We start from the raw sequence: 24,500 nt of genomic DNA, 5'->3' as shown, positions 1-24,500 counted from the left end.
GCCACTTATGCTTGTGAATTAAAGATTATGACTTGGACAGTAATTCAGCTTGAAATTAATAAAATAATATCCTGCTAGTATTAGTGAGTACTGTCTCCTTTACCTCTCCAATGTCTTGAACTAGGTATGGCTGGCAGCCCTGCTCTGAGCCTGTCAGGGCAGGACAACGCCCCTGTATGAGCAGCCACCCTCTGGGACTGAGCAGGTCATGGATTTGTGGCTTTGCTCTGAAGGTCCTGTGAACCAAGCAGACAGACCAAACACATTTGTCCTTTCCCTCCCTAGATGTCTGAAGATTCCTGGGTGCCAGGACAGTCACTCCCTTCCCCTGGTGGCCTTGAAGGTCCTGCAGGAGGCCAAGCAGGTGCTGTTGATGAGCGTGGCACAGAGCAGGGGAGCTGACAGCACCCAGAGCACTGGCCACAAAATCCAGCAGCTACAAGCCCCAAGTGGGAACCTGGACCAGAAATGCAACCCCTCCTGTCACTGGGGCAAGGGACACCTCTGTCATCATCTGCTTCCTCTGAGGACTGAGTGAGTGACTCATGTTCTTTTATATGGTTTTTGAATCTAGATTATGATTGTTAGGTTGATAAAGCAAACCCCATGTTAAGATTTGACCTGATCTGCAGAGGGTCCAGGTGATTAGAAATTTTAACTTGGTGGTAGTACAAGTATTATGCTACTTGCAGATTGTATTACATTGATTCTACTTATAGAAATCCAGTGCCATTCTACTCATAAAATCCTGCTAAGAAAATAAGGACTTAATTGTAACTAAGATTTAGTGCTGTCAACATTCTGGCAAGAACCTGCCTGTTCCCTTAGGGTTGTGTGATGACAGCTTTTTTGTACCTGAGAATATACCTTACTTGGAATATACCTTCCAATAGCTGTGCACGATGGGAAAAATTTTCCCAAGCACACAAATTGCTTAGGAGTCTGCACCCTGGTGGAAAAGACAGTCAACCACAGTTTAGGGGATTTTGTCCAACTATGAGCCATGCTAATTGAAACCTGTACTAACTGTTCTTAACCTTGCACCAAAACCAGTCCTATGGGCAATGCCACAACAAGCCAAACCTACAAACAGCATCTTTTCAGCACAGAAAGCTGCAGCAGGGCTGAAGTGAATGCTACACTGCCTTCTATTACTGTAGCTATTTAAAGCCCCAATCCACAGCAGATGGATACAGCAGCACTGATTAATGTCCACTGCTCACAAAGCCAGGTGCTCCTCTCCTCACCACTTCTCAGTTCTTCTCCAGTAAGCAGCATGGTAAACAGGATACTTATACCCTTCCTTATCCACTAATGCTATTGAGATGAAAGGTTGGAATTATCAGCTGCATCAGTTGGTGTGAGAAAAGGACTGCATGCAGTAGTTTGTAGGAGGGATTAAGTAACTGAATAATAATCAACTTTAACACCAGGCAGCTCACTTCCACTTAATACCTGTTTATCTTAAACCTGTTAAAATAATCTGAGCATGAAGCAGTATTTGCTTAACGTTTTCACCAGCCTCTGGCTTGTAAAATATTGAATGTCTATATTCAATGTTTTTTTGGGAGACAGACAACAAATGTTAGAGAATTAAGATGACAGTAGTGAATAAACACTGTCTTATCATTCAAAGCAGCTTTGAACAAAATTTGGAGCAGCTTCTCATCAGCATTACATTCCAAGAGGAGAAAAACCTGTCTAGCATTAGTTGTTCAAAAATATAAAATAATACATCAGACCCTGAAGGAATGGTAAGTTTTAGGTGAACAATTTGAACAACCTATGACAATGCAAAACTCTACACAGCTTGTTTTTTCTAACAACACTTTGCACTTTTCCAGAGTTCTGCTTTATTGCCAAATCAAAGCACATAAGGTTAAAAAATTGTTCCAATTTAAGCTTTTGCTAGATTTCCCTCCACAGACTGCCTCCAAAAGGCACCTCCAATCCTTTAGATCCAAGATGAAAATCAAATTCTTGCAGAAGCAGAACATTTGCATTACAACACAGGAGATCCAACAACTTTTCAGAGGCAGGATTTCATAGGAGGATCATTTCTGATGGTGTGTACACAGGGTTAGAGAAAAGCTTCTGCACTACCTCAACAAAACACAGAATCAAAATTCATGTCTCCCAGCAAAAATGCTGCCTTCTGTCATTTTAATTGCAATTGAAACCAAGTGATCAACACTGCAATTAGAATATACACCCTGTAAGCACCTGCACCTTCAGCTGCAAGGATCATTAAACTGCACCCAGCTGCTTTCACGTTGGCCTTGTGCCCCCAGCTCCTGTCTCCCTGAAGGAGCTTCAGCTGCCCGTCCCAGATGCAATGAGAACAATGCCTTCTATGGCACACAGCTGGTACAACAATATCATCCATCCCAGGTGTCAGGATGTACTGTGCACACTCCCACACTCCAAGGTTCACAAGGTTTCACCAGAAGAATAGCTCAAGCCCTAATAGAACAGGAGGAAAAACCCAATATAATGCTATTTGTTTTCTTGGTAAAGGTTTTGTTAAACAAACAACCCCCCCATCCCATCTCCATTAACATGGTTTTTCCAAAATTAGCCAAGTTAATTTTATTAATTATAAGAACTTACTAAATACTTTGGTTAAAAAGGTCTGTTACTTTAATTTTTTGCAACAATCAGAAAAATTGTTTTCAGAACAGTCAAAACTAATTTAACTCGCTAGTTCTTTAAATGCATTGTATCAATATTCAAAACAAAGAAATATTTTCTGCAATATCCTTAATACAAATTGCTATTCAGTAGGCTGCAAGACTAATCACATCACTTTGAAGCCTGCTTTTTTTAAAAAATCAGTTATTGCCACATCTTTTTAAACTGTATTTTCTTTTCCGATTATTATTCTCCTCCTTTCCTAAGTCTGTCCTCTAGCACCTTTACATATATGCCCCAGGCCTCATATTCTTAGCAGAAGTTATTTGTCCTTCAGCACACTGTAAATTCAGCAGATATACAGAGCAAAGAAATGTTCTCTAACATTAACAAGCTCATGTATATTACAATCAATACAAGCCTTTCCTCATATTAAACCCCCTCATGCTTGCTCACTACACAGAGAAGTTGCATAGCTGTTTTCCAGCTGCCCCCATTTCTGTCCTAATTAACTCAATAACCAGAAATGCCTTATATAACAGCACAAAGCTACCAAAAATGTTAATCACATTTTTATCTTGCTAAAAATAGGACACTTTCACAGAGGATGTCTGCTCAACTTCCCATTATATCTGCAATGTAAACAAAATGCTCAAAAACCTTTCCATCAATATATATTTCCACTGGAAAAACCCCCACAGTATTCACACACACTAAGCCAGAATCACTTTTCAGCTCCCTGCAAGTGCTGGTCCTGGAGTACAGGAATGAACAGGACACAGTCTTTGAAGCAGACCTTCTTTCAGTTACAACTCATGTCAGTATTCTCATCTGAAATTACTGGTGCAGAACTAATTGGTTTTCTTCATTCATGACATGAAACAGACACTTTCATTAATTAAGAGTGCTTTTTACGTGGTATAAAAATTAATCCATTGGACTTTTCCACATCTGTGTGGAAGGAGAGTTGTTCCTGATCCTACATCATTTTGGTTACATAGAAATCCACCCTCTCTGAAAATGGTAAGAAATCACTAACTTGGAAACAAATGTGTTAACACAGTAGTTTGAGAAAATGGCTTTTCATATAAATGTATGCATATCCCCATTATTTATTATTTACAAATCATATTCTTCAATATACTTACACATGCATGTCAAATGCAAATTTTAGGCCTAATTAATTCTATTCCCACAAATAGGCATTAAGATGATTAAGGCTGTGCAATAATTCTTCTGTTTCAGTTATATATGCCCAGCCCTAGCACTGCAGAAGTAAAACTTTAGCATTACAGATTTTACTTGTATTTAAACATCACAGACATTATTTCCTACTGCAATGAGTAATAAGCAATAATCTAGACTTTACTACTCTGGTTCTCTTCAAGCATAAATCCTGCCCTGAATGAATGAATATTCACACTTTTTTTTTTTTTAACCTGTTCTTGTATTTTCAGCCACATTTTCTTAGAGGAATGATCAGCACAGCCTGAGATATGGTTTCACTTATTAAAACATATTTGTCACTAGATAAAACACATGGTTGCACAGATTAACACCATGCTGTGTTCTATCTACTTCCCCATGCTCTCTAAAAAGCTGAACTAAAACAGAATGCACAACTACTTTCACTTGGCAAATTTAACACAAAAGGAAGCCCAAAAAAATCTGCCAATTAGCAAAAAACCACAACAAACTAACAAACCAGGAAAAACACAACAAACAAACCAAACTAAACAAAAACATCCCCCAAAAAGTCTTCCTCCAAGCACTCAAGGATTCAGATAATGTGACAAGACATATTATAAAAATAACTGTGTAAACCAACTGCCTTGCACTGAGTTTATCTGGGTAAAACATCTGGTATATATACAATACTTTTCTCTCATTATCTCAGTACTAAAGCTACCTTCAACTGCCTCATATTTCAGCTCTTATAACAATGGACTTTTTTCTTCCTATTTTTCTAAATTTTCAAGAACAGTTAAATATTAGCATATAGTTCTACATTCTGAAAATAGAATTATTACCACAATCAGTTCAAAGCTAAATTTTTAACATAATTCAACAGCTAAAATAAAAATGGATCAACTCAGCAGCATGTGACTAATCAGACTGAGCAACTTCCATTATGTGCCGTAGAAGCCATTAACTTTTACATTCAAGATTTTAGATTTGAATGTTCTAAGATCTGAATGTACTTCTCCCATCAAGAATTTATGTTGCAATGTTCACAGTACTTGCAGTAAGTCTATCTGTAGCATTAACCTCAAAAACTGCTCTAAAGGACTTATACAAAAGCCCATTATACACAATGAAAGGTAACTAATACAAAATACCTCAGGAATTTCGTTTTACCTGAAGGAACAGCTGTGCTATTCTGGTGGTTTTCACCAGGTGACACAAACAAGTCCTCCTCCCCTTCAGTAGATGAACTGGAAGAAGATTCAGTACTGAGATCATTCTCACTGGAGCTGCTGGAACTGGGGAGTAAAGCATACTTTCTTCGAGCCAACACTTCCCGCTTTTTCCTCTGCATTAAAATTCGTTCTTTTTGGTTCTGTGTCCGCTGTGATGAACTCGTTTTCACAGCTCTCTTCCTATATGGAAGTCTTCTTAAAGAACTGTTGTGAAAACAGGGCCTTTTCATCAGTAACCCAGGTACAGAGTCTGCCTCAGTCCGAGGCCACTTTTGTGACCTTGCACTGTGAGTTCTGCTTGGAGTATTCAGCACTGCCTGAGGGTGTCTCACAGGAGCATCTTTTTCCTCATCAGATGTTACTGTGTCAGAGTCTCCAAAATGCAAGCTAGATGAAGGCGATGAGATACAGTCACTAAAAGAAGAATCATTGTCTTCACTCTGTGTTTCTAGATGCTGTCTCAACCCTAAGATTCCTTTGTTTTCTTTATCAGGACAGTTCTGAGTGTATGAAGGACCAGCCTGCTGGCTCTTGCGTTTTTTTCGCACCACAATACCTTTCTCTTGGTCTGTATGGTTGCCATTCATGTCCTTTTGCTTCTGAGAATCACCACACAAGTGAGAGAACTCATTCCCTACTTTACTGGCAATCATCTCAACTTCTGCAGTGAAGCTTTTGGCCTCCCCAATAGGCTCAGGGTTCAAGAGGATCCCCTTCAGACTCTCCTGTCTCTTTGGTGCATCAGAAGGAACTTCACTCTTCATATCCGCTTTTAGAGTATAAACTATATTACATTCAGGAGTCCATTTAGACATGGAAAGATTTAAGAAAGGCCTAGAAAACAAAACAGATAAGCATCAAGAAAAGAAGCATTAGATTTTTTCAAAAGCAAAGCTAAAATAAGAGAAAACCCATTTACTGCTAGGACTAATCCCCCAGTGGGAGTGGCAAAACAACAGTAACCAAAATGCAACTTTTCAAAATAACAAAAACACACTCTGACAATGTAGTTTTTCATGAAGACAGAGCTCTTTAATTTAATTTCTTATGGTCAGTGAATATATTATCACTTTCACAGAGCAAATACTGGTCTATGTCACCTGCAAAACCAATGATGTTTGCTTTACTGATACTTAATCGTGGCAATTACAGGCTACTGCTTATAGAAGTTACCTGAATTTTGGCTAAATAGCTCCCATAGCCATCAACTAAAACGCCTGCTTATTAAATAAGGCCTGTATCTTTCCCTGCAGCAGAACATATGGACAGTAAACAGCTCAATACAATACATGGGGTTGTATGGTGTCAGTTGAGCCATAAAAGTCAGTTACTTGAATTCATCATTCTTTTCTGAATGAAAAGGAATGAAACATGAGATATTTTGAACTGTTATTATTTTGGGGCAAAGTCATAAAAATCCATTTATTACCTTGAGTCTCTTTTAAAAACCACCACACATTAGCAGTACAGTGTACAAAGCTATTTTCAGTCCATGTACTTTTGACTCTTACCCTATGACAGAAACTGAGTGTATCATAGTATGTGTTCCCTTAGCAGTCACTATTGGGCAGCTTCCCCTCCCTGCAAAATATAAAGCTGCCAATGTATAACATGAGCCTCAAAGAAGTACTTTTGTACTGGAAGAGACAGACAACAGTAACCTCAGTAATGGATCCATGTTCAATCTGCTGCATCTGCCATCTCTGCCTTTGGTTTCAATTCCCAAAAGGGAATAATGAAACAATTTGGTTCCCACTGTGATAACTACTGGAACTCTTTTCTGTAACTAATATCAGGGGTTTTATGCCTCAGCTGAATAAGGCTATAGTAGATACTTGACATCTTACAGCAAGTTGTGCTGAACTACCAAAAGGCTGCTGAAGAAAATGTGCAACAATGCCCAAAGTGGAATAAGGCTGCCTAAGCAGCACAGCTGGGAATATGCCCGAAGGCACAAAAAACACCTGAGCTATGCTAGAAACAGCAGCAACACCCAGAGGCACTCTGAGAGCCTGGTCTGCATGAGCCTCCCAAAGTTCCACAAGGCCAAGTGCAAGTCCTGCACCTGGGCTGGGGCAATCCCAAGCACAAATACAGGCTGGGCAGAGAGAGTGAGAGCAGCTCTGGGAAGAACTTCAGAGGGTGTTACTGGATGAGAAGCATTACATGACCTGACACTGTGTTTGCAGTGGCTCAAAAAAGTGTGGCCAGCAGGAGGGGATTGTCCCTCTATTCCACCTGGACTAACATGTGCAGCTCTGCAGCTCCCAGCTTAAGGACATGGAGCTGCTGGAGCAAGACCACAGGAGGGCCATAAAGATGCTCCCAGGGGTGGAGCTTCTGTCCTATGAAGACAAACTGAGAGAACTGGGGTTGCTCAGCCTGGAGAAGAAAAAGCTGCAAGGAGACATTACAGCACCTTCCAGTACCTAAAGGGGGTCCAAGAGAGCTTGAGAGGGACTTCTGACAAAGGATATAATGACAAGAAAAGGGAAAATGGCTTCAAACCAAAAGAGGGCCGGTCTAGATTAGATACGAGGAAGAAATTCTTCCCTGTGAGAGTGCTGAGACACTGAACAGGCTGCCCAGAGAAGCTGTGGATGCCTCCTGGAAGAGCTCATGGAAAAGCTGGGCTTTAAGCCATGTGGTCTTGTGGAAGGTGTCCTTGTCCATGGCAGGAAATTTGGCAGTAGATGACTTTTAAGGCTCCTTCCAACCCACACCAGTCTATGACGGTTCTGTGATCTGTGGCAGGTTAAGCAGCCCTGCCTACTCAGGTCCATAATCCTCTGCCTGAATCTCCAAACTCTTCCAAATGCTAATGCATCCTTACATGCAGTGCTAATATTTAACACTCATTTATTTCCTCACAGAATATATCAATACAAGACTGAGACTACAGAACAGATTTAAATAAGAATTTTTTTAGACTGTTTCACAAACTGATGCTTTCAAGAGCAGCTGGGAGCTAGCTGTTCCTAACAGACCCTAAAGAATTCCTTATTTCAGTTTGCAATGGGTATAAACTGATGGATCATCCCTGTGTCCTCTTCCTGGCCATAAGCAACTACTACACTCCATGTGATGTTATCTGGGATAAAAACTTTGCAAAAGGCATCAATGCTGCACAACTAACACCTACAGAAGCTGTAAGTTGACAGGATCTTTTTGGAGATCAAGAACCTTTTGGATCCTAGAACCCCAGCCAAAAATCCCCATTAGAATGTCCTCACTGGAAAGCCTACAAACATTTATAACAACTACTGTTAAATATGAGGCCTATATCCTCTGATAACAAAGTATTGCTGTTCTCTGTAATACAGTAGATAGGCTTGTCTCACATGCAAGTTAAAAGTTATATTCATGCAAGTTGGAATAAACCTCCTCTTGCCAGTATAGACAAAGGGCTCTTACTGCTATAAAAAAAAGTAGTGCTTTGATGAAGTAAGTTTTAGTGGAATGTACTATATAAAGCTACCTCTTTCTTTAGGGCTGAAAAAAAAGAAGTAGCAAAATTGGAAAAAATTAGGAGTACAAAAAGCCTACTAGAAAATAAAGCCTACCAAAGCTGTGGAGTTCTGCTGTCTACCCTTGCCAGCTCCAGCTCTTAGACAGTCCTCACCATACTCATCCATACAATCCTTCTTTGGAAAGATAAGGACCAAGACTTCCATTTAATCCAGTTTCTAGTAAGGACAGGAATGCAGCATTCAGACCTTCCACAAGCACACAGAACAAGCAGTACATAGTCCTTCTTCTCATCCTCTCAAGGTCACTTTTTAGCTCTGTTATTTATGCACCACTCTTTTACAGAAATTTAACAGTCTAGTCAGTCTTCACCCCAGTCCAAAAGCAACCCAGACCCTCCCACAATAGCCCTGTATTTCATCACAAATTTTTTTTAGAAAATCCACAAAATATTTCAGTTTGGGGGGATTTTTTTTTTATTATTTAGAAAGCTTACTGTCTTTGAACACAGTCATAACTTGCCAGCATATACTACATGTCCAGCCTACACATAACTGTTTCCTCCCCTTTTAACATGATAACTTCAGAATCAAAGAGAATTGACCCCTCCATTTTTTATAAGAAATTAAAATCTGAACATTTTCTCATTATGTGAGCACAACCAAGGGCTGACCTACAAAGGATTCTGTTCTATTCACTGGAGTGCTATCCCCCTTTTTATTTGTAAACTAAAGTGGAGGAATCTCCATCAGTATGAAAATTCTGCATGCTCAATGTCATTATCCTTGCATTAGCTCTGTTTACTTTAGTGCAGAAGCCACTGTGCAGAAATACAGATATAGCTATTTAAGTTACAACAAAAAAATGAGTGCAATGACATTTACACTTTGAGAAACCTCAAACGACTGTGAGGTGATGAAAACCTGAAATTATCACAGTGAAACTGAGTGCATCTGAAACATTATTTACTGGATTTGTTTTATTCCAACAGGGAGCCTATGTACACTAGCCAGTTATCATAGATTCAAACATTTTGTAAATTTTTACTCTTACAACCATGGCAATTCAACCAAGTAATCAAGAGCTCTCTATTTTTGCAAATCAGTAGAGAGGCTGAAGGACTGCTTACTCACAGGAGAGCTGCTGCCTTCAACTACAAACTTACACAACAGCTTAAACAGGAGGGGTTCTGAAGTGAACAACAGCAATCAACAATGACAAATAATCCATTCCTTCACCATTTAGAAATGCTATTACAAACTTTCAAACAAAAAATTTGACCAAAAAAAGACAAAAGCTGGACTAGATTTCAGTCCATTTAAAGTATCTTCAGTGGTTAGACATAAATGTCCATTTTTCTTCTGCACAGAAGACAAAATTAAAGAGGGACTACAAAAATAATATGCAAATAATTAAGTCATTAGAATGAGATCATTTGCTGTTAAAATATTTAGAAGGTCCTACAATATATATTTCTAATTAAAAGTAGTCCTCAGAAGCTTTTTCAAAAAGCAGCAGATGAAGTAAGTTCAATCAGCATTAGTGTTCCTCCTTCTAATCAAAACATCTGCCTATTGACTTAGTCCCCCATGTTTCCTCTCAAAGTTTTGATTTACTATCCTCTTTTAAGCCATTATGACTCAATGAAGAGCTGTTAAGACAGATACCTGACAACTATAAATAGTTATTCTAAGTTCCCCTCTCAGGTGTATGACTGTTCAGAATTATGAAGTGCACGTGACTTTTATCCATTCTTTTCACCATTTAAAACCACTGATATTAATCATTCCAAGACATAGAGCTATGCAAGGAAATTCATGCAAACTGGGAAATCCCTGGAAATAGCTAAGTCAAAGAAAAAGGTTAAAGAGGTCTTTAGAGCAAGTTTTTGATCACATATCAAAGCAAAACACATCTGAGTTATAAGATAGAGCAAAGGATTTTGTCATTAATAATTTCCTTATAAGCAATCAAAATGCATGAAGCATTACAGCACTATAAAACAGTAAAATGCTTCATTACACAACATGTAACTCAGTTTTTTGGTATAAACTTCACTGATGAATATATGTGACCTAATAATCATTACCCTGAAAATGTATTTTCAGCCACATTCCGAATGCAGTCAACTCCCTTCACCACCTGGAAAAAAAATCTCCTTGCATTTGTTGTCCCTTTATTCAGTTCTAACTTGTTTTCTTTGCATATGGTCACTGAACTCCCAACTAACTTTCAAAATTAATTCCCTTCCCTGATATGCAGCTTGTATCAGATTTTACTTTTACCATCATTTTTACTCTGACAAGCTAATACTCGCACTGTTAAATTCATGAGAAAACCTTTCTTTGCTCTCATTAAAAAGATGTATTCTTACTCATTCAGCAAGGCTTTTCCATTATATATATCAGGAAACAGGAAAATGAAAAAGGTTATAAAATTCATACAAGGCCTTCAGCAAAGTGAGAAACCTTAAGCACTGCTACTTTCCAATCTCAGGCAGGCAGCCAAGCAAGGCTGATTCCTGCATGGCCCTGACACACTGGAGGCTGACAGAAGGCTCAGGAGCCACTTCAGGAGTTGGACCCCCAACTCAATCCCATGGAGATTGAACCTCATTGCTATCATGTCCTGCTGCTTCAACAAATAAAAGGAACTCACTGAGCAGATCACAAAAAAACACCACTCATTTTCCTGAAAGAAGTTCTGTCTTATTCATTTCATTTCTATCAAACAGGGACAACCAGTATGCCTGTCCAATGCAGAGTAAGTGACAAGAAGCAAAACATCTAATATTCACTTCCACTAGCAGGAAAACAAGTGCAATCAGATTTCAAAATTTTATTGCATTCTTCTTCACTTTTTATCACTTTATTAGAAAAACAATGCTCTTCTAAAGCTTAACTACTGAATTTTAGCATCCTACATATTGTTCATCTAATCTTTGACTGAGAATAAAGCAACAGATAAAGTAAGGACCTATGCATTTTATAAAACAGCCACAATCAGAAGGTAATCTGTAATTCCATAGTGTTTGCATTGATACTATGTATCTTTATTCACAGGACAATATGAAATACTATTGCAAACCATTCTCAATTTCCTTTCTGTGCTTTAATGCAGACATGGTGATGACTCCATTTTTAAATGACAAAATTACTGGAGAATTCTCTGAGCAGAATACTTATGTTCTGCCCTACAGAAAGGTACAGTAATTCAGAACAACATACAAGTTCTTGCTTACAGGCTCCCAGAGCCAGCCCACTACACCCAGCCCCGACAGGAGGGTTTGCCTGTGCTTTGCAGAGGTGCTACAGCTACGTGAGCCACAGCAATGCAGGGAGGCTTAGCCACTTCTGGCAGGCAATTCTAGGAACCATCACTGCCTTAGAAAGTCTACTCTTGAAGTGAAACAATGTTATTCCAAGTACAGTACTACCCTTACTAACCTTCACAAAGCCATCTCAAAGTCAGATCCCACTAACTCTACCATCAAGTACTCTAATGAACAGTATCCAACCTCTGGACCAGCAAAGTCACCTTAATTTTATCCCCCCAAAAAAATCTTTTGGGACCTTCAAGGTTTGCTTCCTGATGCCTAAGTCGATTCAGCTCATTGTGCAATTATCCTGTAACAGAAACATCAGGACACCTATAGGACAGCTCTAGAATGCCCCTGTTGTGCCAGGCTGCCATTCAGCTCAGACTGAACAACACTGCACTCCTAGGGAGAGACTGCTGAAGTGTCTGCCTCACCTCTTCCAACAGAGCCCAGCACACAACAGCCACAAACAGAGGAGCTCCTCAGGACAGGAGCCATGGCCTGGCTCCAGCTGGAACAGACAAAATCCACAGAGCATGTGCAGCTGGATGCACCTCCTGTTAGATGGTGAGCTGAGAGCAATGCTGCACAGAGCCCTCAGAGCACAAGGGAGCTAGGCTGCACAGAGCCCCCTGAGCACAGGGGAGCTGGGCTGCACAGAGCCCCCTCTGAGCAAGGGGAGCTGGGCTGCACAGAGCCCCCTCCGAGCACAGGGGAGCTGGGCTGCACAGAGCAGGCACAGAGCCCCCTCCGAGCACAGGGGAGCTGGGCTGCACAGAGCCCCCTCCGAGCACAGGGGAGCTGGGCTGCACAGAGCCCTCAGAGAACAGGGGAGCTGGGCTGCACAGAGCAGGCACAGAGCCCCCTCCGAGCACAGGGGAGCTGGGCTGCACAGAGCCCCCTCCGAGCCCAGGGGAGCTGGGCTGCAGAACACTGAGTCAGTCCATGGCCATAAAGACACCCAAGGAAATCCCAGCCTGAATCAAGCATCACCATGCACACACTCAACTGGACAAGGAAGCTGCCTGCCTTTGCAGGATGGATTTGACAAAAATGTATTTGATATTGCAGGTGTGTTTGACAAAAATGGTGCTCACAAGCACATTTTTCAGTCTAGATATTTCTTTGCTATGTCCTAGGCTTAAATCAGTTAGCTACATTAACACTATGTAAATCATGGGTTTAAGATAGAAGCATTATGATTTGGCAATCAGGAATGTTTCGGCTTCAGTGAACTCCAAGACAAACATAACAGCATTGAACTTCAGAATAAAAAGTTGTAGCTTTATAAAGTGATGACAAAATGCAATTTTTTATTGGAACTTAAGATCTTAACTAAAAGTTCTGCCTCCCAAGACAGCTAGGAAAGTTCTGAGATACACAGCCATCAATAATTATTTTAAAAATTGTTTCTTAGTCCCCCTGGCATTTTTGACCTTTGAGGTATGTGTAATTCTTCTTGATGTAGTGTCATTTTGCAAACACTTCTCAATAAAGCTTTGAGGAGCAAAGTTAAACATGATCTTTGCCACAGCTGCTAGTAAGAGCCTTTCAAGTGAGACTTGTGAAATTAACCATTAGGACAGTTTTATGCTGCTCTTCAGGAAACCTATGAGAAGTAGGGGATTTTACAGATACTACACTGAGCAGATCTTCCAGTTTCAGGGGAAAGGACACTGCAGCAGACTTCTCCACTCTGCACCCAGCAGAGACAAAAGTAAACATTTTACCTAACAGCAGTCAAATATTAGGACTAAACTGTATTGGGAAAAAAAAAATGACAGAGGCAAATAGCCCTTGCTCACCTCTTGCTAGCAAAGCCATGAACCAGCCTTCTCAGATTTCACTTGGTGAACACTTAGTGAGGAAGACATCAGTTTAATTTAGGGAAATTCCTTTTCCAAATAGCATAAACTACATAAAACAACAAAATAACCTTGTTTTATCACCAGATCTGTAGTGGTTTGGCTGTTTGCACATCAGTAAGGGTGAAAGAGATTTATAAACATACATATTGAATAACATTGTATGGGATACACGTACAATGTAAGGATAGGATAATTACTCAAAGTTGTAGTCTCCTAAGCTTTGCCAGTGTATCTGCTTCCAAAGTTTACAGTGCTCTTGTAAGAAACACAAGATGTATCCTCAGCTGAAGTCTTTAACTAGTGAACCTTCTTCAAGGTTAGGTACAGATTGGTGGGATTTTTTTGGTGGGCCCAGGTTAGGCCTAGCAGAGAACCCTAATGGGGCAGAAGGAAAGGAAGAAAAGAAAATGTTCCTTTCACCAACCCAAACTTTTGCTGACACCTCACTTAAAGGAGACTGCACATCAGGAGAGCCATGAGGAACCCTTTATACAATGTCTGCCTATGGCAAATCCATCTCTCTGTACTATCCCCATTGTTTATCTGTGAATGAAATCATCCTGTTCCCCATCCCATCATCTCCCTCCCTCAATTTTTCCCTATTTAATCAACTGCTTGACATGCAAGCCTCTATAATCCATCAGCTATGGAGGAGGGAACTACCACTTCTATCTTCTCAAAAGAATGTCCTCACCATTAGAGGAAACAGAAACAACTGAAATGAAAGATTGTACATCTTGGAAAAAGAAGGCAGCAACTGCTGTCAGCTAAATGTTACTGCAACACAGCCACCTCCAGTGAAAATCAACTGCTGTAACTGATCTGGTTATGTAGGTCAACAAAGTTACTAATTCAAATATAAACTGGAGTCACAGTCCTGTTAAGATACACTCTTAATACACTTTTACAAAGCCATTGCTTCATAAAAAACATATTTCTGAAAGGTCAGAATGTTCTCATCCATATTTTGAAAGGACATGCAAAATATGCATGAGTGCCGTGAGCTGTTGTTCCCTTCAAGTTCCCAATACCAGACACAACCTCATCTGTAGCTGCCAGGGCTTCAGCCATCAATAAAAACCACCAGGTTTTTAAATATGTGAGACTTCAAGAGTTTTAAAACAGGAAGCTTGGTGCCTTCTACACTATTACTTAATTAAAGTGAACCATAAAATGTTCCTATAGCCTTTCCCACCTTATGAATTCCATAAGTGATTCTATACTGTGCATGAGTGCACAGACAGGTGACCAGATGTTCACTCTAGCAAATAAACCAAGATCACTTCTTTCCCTGTCAACCCTTGCACATCAGCAAGGATCATCCTGTCTAACATGGTTTGCTTCTGTTCCCTCCCTGCCCCAAGACAGTCTCTTTATCCACAAAAAGTAAGTGCAAAAACACTTAAATTGCTTAAATTGTTCTGACAGCAAGAACTATGGATATGTAAACAACAAGAAGATGTGATTTCTGGTTTTAAGACTGGCAAAACATTGTAACTATTTAAATATTAGTTTTCCTGGAAAAGCTTTCTACTAAGTATCCAGCATTAATATACCTTTGGAATTTTCTACAAGTTACAACAAAGACAAGGAAAGACCTTATACTGAAAACCCAGCTTTCCTTTAATAGTTTATAATACAGACACAGTGACAAACACAGGTCTACACAATGAGCAGTCAATTCTTACCCTTTTGTTCAAACCTTTTGTTTCTGAAATAACTGCACTAGAATCAAATTATTCTAATGACAATAAACTCTTACCTCCTGCATTATGTCCTCTTCTGGAGAAGTACTTGGCTATCAGGAATTAAGGGTCTCATTTATTCAGCTAAAGCAACCAGGCCTTGCTTATGACTTAATAAAATCATTTCAAGCCATGGAAGAGCTTATTCAAACAACACGAAAATTCCATGAATGCATGCTCAGCCCTAATCTCAGAAACACAGACACTTAATAAAGTACATACCCTTAGCACCTGCCCATTGCAACAGTGACAAGCCTACGTACCTCTGAGGATCCTGGCCTACATTTCTGAATGAACGTTCCTTCCTTGTTCATCAGGCAAAAAACACCTGAAAACAGTGATTTTTTTTAAACATGGGTTAAGAGAACACTAACTTCGCAAACAAAACAAATGACGTCATAACAAACGCTATTACGCACAGAAATAGAAACTCATTTCCCTAAGGGGAAAATTTGTGACAAATTTGTGACAAAACCCCAGAGAGTGCTGCGGCTGCCCGCAGTGAAGACACGGCTTTGTGCGTCAACGAGGCGCTGAATAAAAAAGGAAAAATACATTCTGCGTGAAGTTCCCACCCGCTGCACAGCCCCACGGCTCAGCGCTGCCGTCAGGGCGCGGGGCGGGGGAGCCCCGGCCGGCCCCGGCCCCATCCGCGGGGTCCCCACCGCCCCCCGTACCTGAGACAGCGAGGCCTCGGGGGAAGGGGCGGGTGCCGCCGGCGCCCTGCGCAGGGCCGAGGGGTAGAAGCGGCCCCGGTGAGCGCCGCAGTGACCCCGCGGCGCTTCCCGGTGCGGCTCGAGAGGCCGCAGCGTCCTGGCTGTGCCGGTGCGGCCGCTGCCCCCGGTCCGGTCCCGGTGCGGCCGCTGCGCCGGGCGGGCCCCGCTCTGTTGTGGCGCAGCCCCCGCCGCTCCCTGCCCAGCGCAGCGCGACACTCGGCGCTGCTTTACAGCCGCCCGCAAAGCGCAGCCGCGCCGGCGCGCGCCCCGCCTCCTGCCGCGCCCCCTGCCGGGCGGCGGCGCCGCCACAGCGCAGGCTGCGGGGGGGACGGGCCGGGGGCAGGGCGGGCTCCCGAGGGCACCGGGCTCCCGAGGGCACCGGGCTGCTCGGGATGGGTTCGCGGGCACGGCCCAGGCTGCCTTCGCTGCTGCTGCATGTACGCGGTTGTGTGTAAATACGTAAAGCTGTGGTGTCAGAGCATGGACCGGGCTGTGCTCGGTGGTGCCGGGGAAGGGGACACAAGGCAATGGGCAGAAACATGCACAGAAAGTTCCACCCGACCCGAGAAAGAACTTCACTGTGCAGCGAGCGAGCGCTGGATCAGGCTGCCCAGGTACCCCACAGCTGGATGCAATCCTGTGCGTGGCCTCTGGGATGACCCGGCTTGAGCAGGGAGAGGTCAGATTAAAGGGGGACCCACTGTGATTCCCTCCAACCCGACCCTTTCTGTGATGTCCCTTCTAGGACTGGTCTAAAAGCCTTTCCTTCTCTGCCCAGCTCTGTGTCTGCCCTTGACACCACAGTATCTATCTCACGGCTGCCTGTCCTGCAGCCAGTGACAGCTGTGAAGACATGCCAACAAATCCCAACTCTCCATCCCAGCTCTTTAGAAATAGGAATGCATTTGCCTTTACTGCACAGTGCAGTCAGTGACTCGGGCTGAGGTGAGCCTTCCCCCTCTCCATTAGTGATGTGCACACAAAGGGTGAGGAACCTGTCCTGTACAGTGGCCGTGTGTCACAGGACAGCAGAGCTTTGGGAAAGCTCTCATACAGCAGCAAGCCTCAGTGTTTGCTGAGTTTGCAACTGCCAGGATATCTCTGCCAGAGATGACCTTTCATCAATGTCAGGGTACACATTGCAGCTCCAGACTGAAACACTGGATAGAACAGGCTCCTATACTGTCAGTGACCAACAGCTACATTAACCCGAGGCTTTGGAGCAGAAAAGTACAGTCTGGTGTACAAATAGTTAAAGATCTTACTCAGAACGCACTGCACCAGAGAGTCATCAGCACACAGCAGTTCCTACGTGTTTTGGAGGAGCTAAACAACCTGCATGCATCATTACAAAAGACACGGTCACTGGGGAAAAATGCATGTTGACACTATTAATTGCATGAGTTTCTGAACAGAATTTCCTTAAAGCAAAAGTGGATAAAGCAACATGGAAATTAGACTCATAAGTGTACAAAATGCAAAAAGTGCTATAGCACATAAATGATATGGAAATAAAGACTTTTTCAGCTTTATGTGTGAAATGAGAACACAGGAAGAAGTGAGACCCACACAGAATGAAGGTGGAAAAAAGGATCACAGGTTATTTCATGTGGTTCCATGAGCAAAGCAACAATTAATTTCAGTTTGCAATAAAGACAATACCACAGGTTTTCCAGCACTAACTGTCTACCTTTCTCTACATATTTCTTGTGGTGTTGGGTAGTTTTCTTTTTTTTAAGTCATGTCACATCCAACTAATTTCAGCCACAGATAATAACCAATGAAACTGGGGAAAATGTGAAGACAGCAACAGACAGTGGGAGGAAGGACATATCATTCCATGGAGGTCACTAGTGGCTTGACTGTGTAAGCAATTTTAATATTTTCCATTAAGCATTAGATCCAAAGTTGGAATACTTTACTAAAAATCAGCTGGGGAAAAAACAATCAAGACAATATATGGGAAGAAGTGAATCATAATAGAAGCAAAGGGAAAAAAACATCAAATACAAAGAATGTGCACTTGAATGTTAATGACCAAAAGTTTTGGGTATTTGTCAGATAAAAGGCAGTTGGATGCGAACTTCAATTACCAATGTAATTAAGTAAATGACCATCAGTCAACAACATTTTGTAGACATGAAAAAGCAAACATGTCTGTATAATAATTTAGTCTAAATAATTTTCAGAGAGAGAAGTTTCAGTGCTATTGAAAAAATTATTCCTGATGTAGTCTTGCAACTACTTTATGCAGCTTTTTTTAAATATGAATCCAAGGAAGATGAACTCCAATCTTAGTGGGACACTCAAGAAAACACAGTATAGATAATATGAGAGGAAGCTAATAAAAATTTGGCTGGATTAGTTTAAGAAATGAGACAGAGGAGCACTGTGAATAAGCTGATCAGAGACTGATACCAATAAAAATCCACACCAATGACTTACATATTTACCTATTTACGTAATAATTGGTTTGAACTCTTGTGTCAAAGGTGACAGAAAGGTAGTTCTTGGTAGAGAAAATGTAGAGTCACTCTGCTCACCAACTGAGAGACATACAAAAGATCTTTAAAAAAAAAACCAACCAAACAGGTGGCCAAAGTTTCCAGTTCACAAGTCAAAAAGCAAATGCAGTCAGTCTTGATTTTCTCCCAGTGAGGAGTCACAGCGGCCAAGTGATCTGTAAATGTTCTGACTGTGTATAAATCTGTAGAACTTTCTGTAACATAAAGGCCAAATTTCTACGATCTTTATTGGCTAAGACTTCCTAACACCTATTTCAATATGGACCACCAGCTGACAAGAATTTAGTAATTTGTGGGCCAGTCACCTTTAAACAAACTCTTGATAAAAATTAGTTTGTCCATTATTGACTGGTTATTAATGTAGTTTTTAAAGAAAGGTGATGTAGAAAATACTTCAGTGCCCAGAATGATTCACTATTTTTGAAAATCCAACCTTCTATCTGTGCCCTTTCATGGAAATTTTTCCTGCCATTATCTTAGTGTCTTACAGAGACAGACAGTTGTCTTGAAATTAGGTTATTGATCCCTTGGAGCAAACCAAAACATTCTCCTTCAAACACTTCTTAGGTACAGAAAACCAAAAGATTAAATGGAATAATTCTAAATCACTAATGCAAATTTCACAATGGCTTTCAGGCTATGGTATCATCAGTTCATACTGAACTCTTCAACTTCTTCTAACTACAGCTGAACAAAACCATTTATATGCACACCCCAGGGCCTGGCAGAACTAAAGACATGGAGAAGAAACGATTTTATCCCAGATCAAAACATGTCAGCCAGTAGGAGATTACACTTTACATTTTTGGCAAAAAGACAAAAAAAAAAGTAACCCCCTTATCCTGAGGTACCTGCAGCAGGTTCCTTTTTTTGGGACACAGCTCTGTGCAGAGCTTTTGTCTTGGACACAGCTCAGTGCAGGGCTGCTGGAGCAGTTTGCTGGCCCAGAATGAAAGCAAGGCACAGCTTTTTCCAGGGCTGAGCAGCAGCTTCTGGAACAGCCCCACGGGCACGGGGCCAAGGCCTGAGCTGCACTCACACTGAGGGCTGGCTCTGCTCTGGGCCCTACTGGTGAAACCTGGCAGTGGCCAGGACAGGATGGACAGTGCTCACCTCTAAAACTCTGCCTGTAGCCAGGAGTGTGGCTCTGTCCCTCACAGCCAGGTGTGTGGCTCTGTCACTCACAGCCAGGAGTGTGGCTCTGTCACTGCTGGGGAGCTGTCACTCACAGCCAGGAGTGTGGCTCTGTCCCTCACAGCCAGGTGTGTGGCTCTGTCACTCACAGCCAGGAGTGTGGCTCTGTCACTGCTGGGGAGCTGTCACTCACAGCCAGGTGTGTGGCTCTGTCACTCACAGCCAGGAGTGTGGCTCTGTCACTGCTGGGGAGCTGACCCTTACCCCAGGGTATTCACTGGGCCATCCTTGGCACATACATCAGATGAACTTCTGTAGACTGAACATGACCACACTCAAGCGTACATTTAAATATTTGTACACGTTAAGTCAACTTACAATTATTAGTAATATTAATAAAATGTAAAGCCCCTTGAAATATGTTGTGATACAGAAAACCAGATAATACAGAAACATTTCTGTGTTGGGTCACAAAAACTTTGGGATTGGTACTTGGACGATAAATAGTCACAGCTCAAATTAGCCCAGATGAAGATCTTAACAGTGAAAACTGGAGAAATAGGGAAAACATAAAAAATCTTGAAATATTTATATTATGAAAAATTGCTACTAGGAAACAAGAAAAGAATGATCATTTGCAGAATCAGAAATAAAATTTGATGGTTGTCTGTGCTATATATTTTCTGATGGAAATTTTCAAATGGGATTAATCAAAAAGTTTTCAAAAGCTCTGGAAGATAACATGCACCACTCAGGTAAATTATTTTTAAGATATATGGAAAAACAAAATACCCTGCATTATATATATTATATATACATAGTATATACATATATAATGTTGATATAGAAATGACCCACCAGTCACTGGTTTGATTTCATGTTGTACAGCCTGATGAGGCTCTGTAAGCCTAGAAACAGCACTTTCACAACACATGACTTCAGAAATTATGCAAATCCCTACTAAGGTCCCACAGTATCTTTCTGAGATTATCTGATAGCTTAAGTATTTAAGTTGCCATATAATTAAGAAGGTGTGGTGCATATAATTACTTGGAAATAGCTAGTTTGTTGACAGTATTTTTAATAGTTCATTTTCCTGTTCAAAAACAAGTATGTCACCAAGCTCTTAGTAGAAAGATCACGAGATATTCCTATTTATTCTTTCAGTGCTTGTACAATAATGGGGCCAAATATATTTTTGTGTTTTAATGATGCATCAGTGGCTATTTTTAGAGCAATTAGGTTTAAAACAAACAAAAGCATCCTGCATTTAATGATCTGACTTTGCACGAAGAAATTCAATAGCCATTTCCTAGCCTGTATGTATGGTTTCAGTGGTAAAATATAAGATATTTGTGTTTGATTTACAATTGGATTTATGTTCTTTTCCTTGCTGTTCTCTAGAAGAATTATAATGAGAGCAACTGGGAGATCAGAAATTCATTTTTACAACCTCCTCTGACTGCTCATCATGCAATACATCAATAATACATCAAAAAGAAAACTATACATTCAGAGTGGAAAATGCTACTTTTTTATAGCAGTGATACATATCAAATTATCAGTGGTTTTTATCTCAAAGTGTATCTATTGTCAGGCATTCACTGAAATCTCCCAAATAGTTACTCTTGCTCTGTCTGCAGTCCAGAAAAATAGTGCAGTTTAAAATTGTAGCAACCAGTCAATGTAACATGAGAACTGGGACAAGACTCAGTGTCTTTCAAAGGAAAAAGGATCCTTCCTGCTATTTCAGTTAGACCAGTATCAGCCTAGCCTCACTTTTAAAAGGATTAGACTGAAAAAGGAACTGAGTCACTGCATCATATATTCCTGTAATAACTAGCTTTCATGTAGTCAGCCCCCAAAGCAGCTCCAAAAATCTGTACCAGAAACTTGGATTTCAGAAGCAAACAAAGAAAAGTTTGTTAGAGTTGTTGTTAATTAAAGTTAAGAGTAAAAACACAGACTGCAAAAGTCAGTTTTAAAAGAAGCAATATGTTAAGCAGAGAAGTACACAGATCTTTGCAATAAAAGAGAAATGTGTTTCAAGTGAGACAGGGTTCTGTTTGACTGTAGGCTGTACTTGGAGGGGACCTTCCAGCACCCCAAAGCCCTCCCCTTTTCCTGAACCAACATCTCTTTTTTTGAGAAGGGGAGATGGACAAATGGGTGGCTGTGTGAAGAGAAGGAAACTGGGACAGCCTGTTGATTCTAGCTGAATGCTCTTGCCAGGCTTCCTTACAGAAGAGGCAAGAACCACTTCTCTATGTTTAAAAACATTGAATATCCCCTTATTTTTACAGAACCCAAACACACTAATACTGCAGTTTTAATTAATTTAAAAATGCAGGTTCCAACCTCATCAAGCCATGAAAGAGATGAGAAAGCTGGTGTTTGCTCCTGCATTGTGCTTCAGTGTCAGGCTGGGAATGGACTGGGCTCAGAAGCTGGGACTGGGATAATCTACACAGAGAAGCCCCACCAAGGAACAAAGCCCAGGGGAAAATGTGACAAATCTAAGGATATTCACAGCTTCCAGCTGTCTCACATACAAAGCAGACAAAAACCAATTTACAGGAGCACAAGTCTGTACTTGTTTAAATACTAATATATGGGCCAAGCATTTCTCCCCTTTGGAAGTCTATTACCATTTCCTAATCAATCCTTTCCACAAATTTCAGAACCTAATGGTAGAAAATAACACTTATTTTGAAAACTGGCAGATGTTTCAAGAGACTAGTAAAGGACTCAGTGTTTTTCTTTAGGAAAAAAATAAAGCAACATAACAATCAAACAAACAGGAAATTAGAATCCAGTCAACTTGATTAAAATTCCCAGATGAATGCAAAAATATTTTTAGATACCTGAAAAATAACAAAATTATAAATACTAACCAATGTGATTTGTTCATAACAGTATATCAAACCAACCTAGTTTTCTATGTCTGGTTCTACAAACATAAATAAATTGAAGATGTTCACTTCAGCAAGGCTCTTCTGTGTCATTGACATTTTCTCAAGAAAGATATGGAGATTTGATCTGGACACAAAGTCCACCAATTTGATGCAAAACTGGTTGTACTTAGAGGATCACTATCAACAGTTTATACAAAATAATATCAAAATGGAAAAATACTAAATTTCCATCAAACAAAATTCTTTGTACACTTCCATATGGTAATCTCTTTGCAAAAGGCTTAGAGACCACACTTACCCCTGGCTGGAAGGTGCTGCAAAGAGGAGAAGCAAGAGTAGAGTTTGAAATCACTGCAACAGGGGGATGATGATTCTACAAACACTCAGCAAGAAACCAACTGCACAGAGAAGAGCAATTGTTGTCACGAACTTGCAGAAAAGAAACCAGTGGGCAGAGTGGATCACAAGCAGAACACAGCAAGTTCATGAGGTTGGAGAAGGCATCCACTCTGCTGAGATCAGAACTGCCACCAAGGCAACTTTGGGAAGTTGTGAAAGGATCGGGTGGGAGCTAGAGGGGTATAGCCACAAAAAGTCTCGTGTTTCAGAACTGATTAAAAGAAAAGAAATAATTTGTGCTTTTAATAAAAATCAACCCAAAAGAAAAACTGAACAAAAATATGGTAAAAGTCTCAATTTGTGCAAAAAAGTGCTGCAAAAAGAGAACATTGTCCATATTCACTTGGAATAAATCAGCTAAACTGCAGCAAAAGGTATTTAATCCAGACATTGGAAAAAGGAGAGTTAAGAACTAGACTAGACGGCCTGAGGAATGAGTGGAATCTGTGTTTAAGGCTTTAAGAACAGGTTATGCAAACATCCTTTGAGGTTGTTTTTATAATAGTTTAGTGAACCTTAAGGCAGGAGGATGGCTGAGAATCCAGGTAAGGTCACTTTTGGCTCTCTTGGTTGCTTTTTATTTGGGGAGGGGATATGTTAAGTGCAAAGCTTTAATATCCTCATGACTTCAACCAACAAGCACTGAGGTTTAGGTATGTCAAGAAATCCCTAAAAACCAGTGCAGGTGCTGTGTTTGTTATTCCTCTCATCTTCCTTCCAGAAATGAGGCACACTGAGCTTGCCTTCAGTAATACTGGAACCCACACAGTGTTTTGGGTGTATTTGTACAACAGTTTACCACAGCAAACCTGACAGCCCTGATTAAAATTTTGCTGCAGTGCTGAATTCAAGTTTATGTGAAAATAAACTTTTTTCCATACACCCACAAAATTGTTTCTGTAGTCTATAGTTAAGCTAGCATTTATCTATGAACCTCAAAGTCAATCATATATTTAATGCTAATAAAAATGTTGTCACAAAAGACAGCATAATCAAAAATATATTGTCTTATTTAAGATTGTTCTTTTAATAAAAACCTTGGCATCAACTGCAACAGCAGCATAACATAACTAAGACATGCATGCAATTACCAGTCCAAAGTGTGCTACAAGGCTTCTGTGCATGTCTACTTTTAAATACATAGATTTTACCCTTTGTCAACTGATAACTATTAATGAAAGTAGTACTTCAGGTAATTTTGAAATGCACTTCCAAGTACATTTTGGAAAAAAAAAGAGAATAGTGTAACAAATCTTCTAGGATTCAGAACTTAATTTGCACAAAAGGTTGTTCAACAAAAATTTGTTGAATAAAACAAGCATTCATTTTTTCATTTTTATCTATATGTAATTTCTGAATG

At 40.6% G+C, this 24,500-nt stretch overlaps 1 protein-coding gene across 9 annotated transcripts in view; it reads right to left on the bottom strand.

The window, feature by feature from the left end:
• The window catches only part of RNF111 (ring finger protein 111), a 44,278-nt gene extending 27,888 nt beyond the window's left edge, over positions 1-16,390 (bottom strand). For 7 of the 9 annotated variants that reach the window (XM_071441632.1, XM_071441634.1, XM_071441636.1 and 4 more), the window contains exons 1-3: positions 16,129-16,268; positions 15,715-15,779; positions 4,990-5,885 (exon numbers count right to left, since the gene is read on the bottom strand). In XM_071441632.1, the coding sequence (XP_071297733.1) occupies positions 4,990-5,866 (877 nt within the window). In that variant the 5' untranslated portion in view covers positions 5,867-5,885; positions 15,715-15,779; positions 16,129-16,268. Of the gene's footprint in view, positions 1-4,989; positions 5,886-15,714; positions 15,780-16,128 lie in introns of all 9 variants that reach the window. The other 2 variants (XM_071441639.1, XM_071441640.1) reach the window with 2 other exon arrangements.
• Between the last annotated feature and the right edge of the window lie 8,110 nt (positions 16,391-24,500).

Source organism: Agelaius tricolor, unplaced genomic scaffold, assembly GCF_023055355.1.
Source record: "Agelaius tricolor isolate 1412-34295 unplaced genomic scaffold, bAgeTri1.0.p SCAF_16, whole genome shotgun sequence".
Taxonomy (NCBI): domain Eukaryota; kingdom Metazoa; phylum Chordata; class Aves; order Passeriformes; family Icteridae; genus Agelaius; species Agelaius tricolor.
Note: the sequence above shows the minus strand (reverse complement) of the source record. Positions and strands in the feature narration are given on the sequence as shown.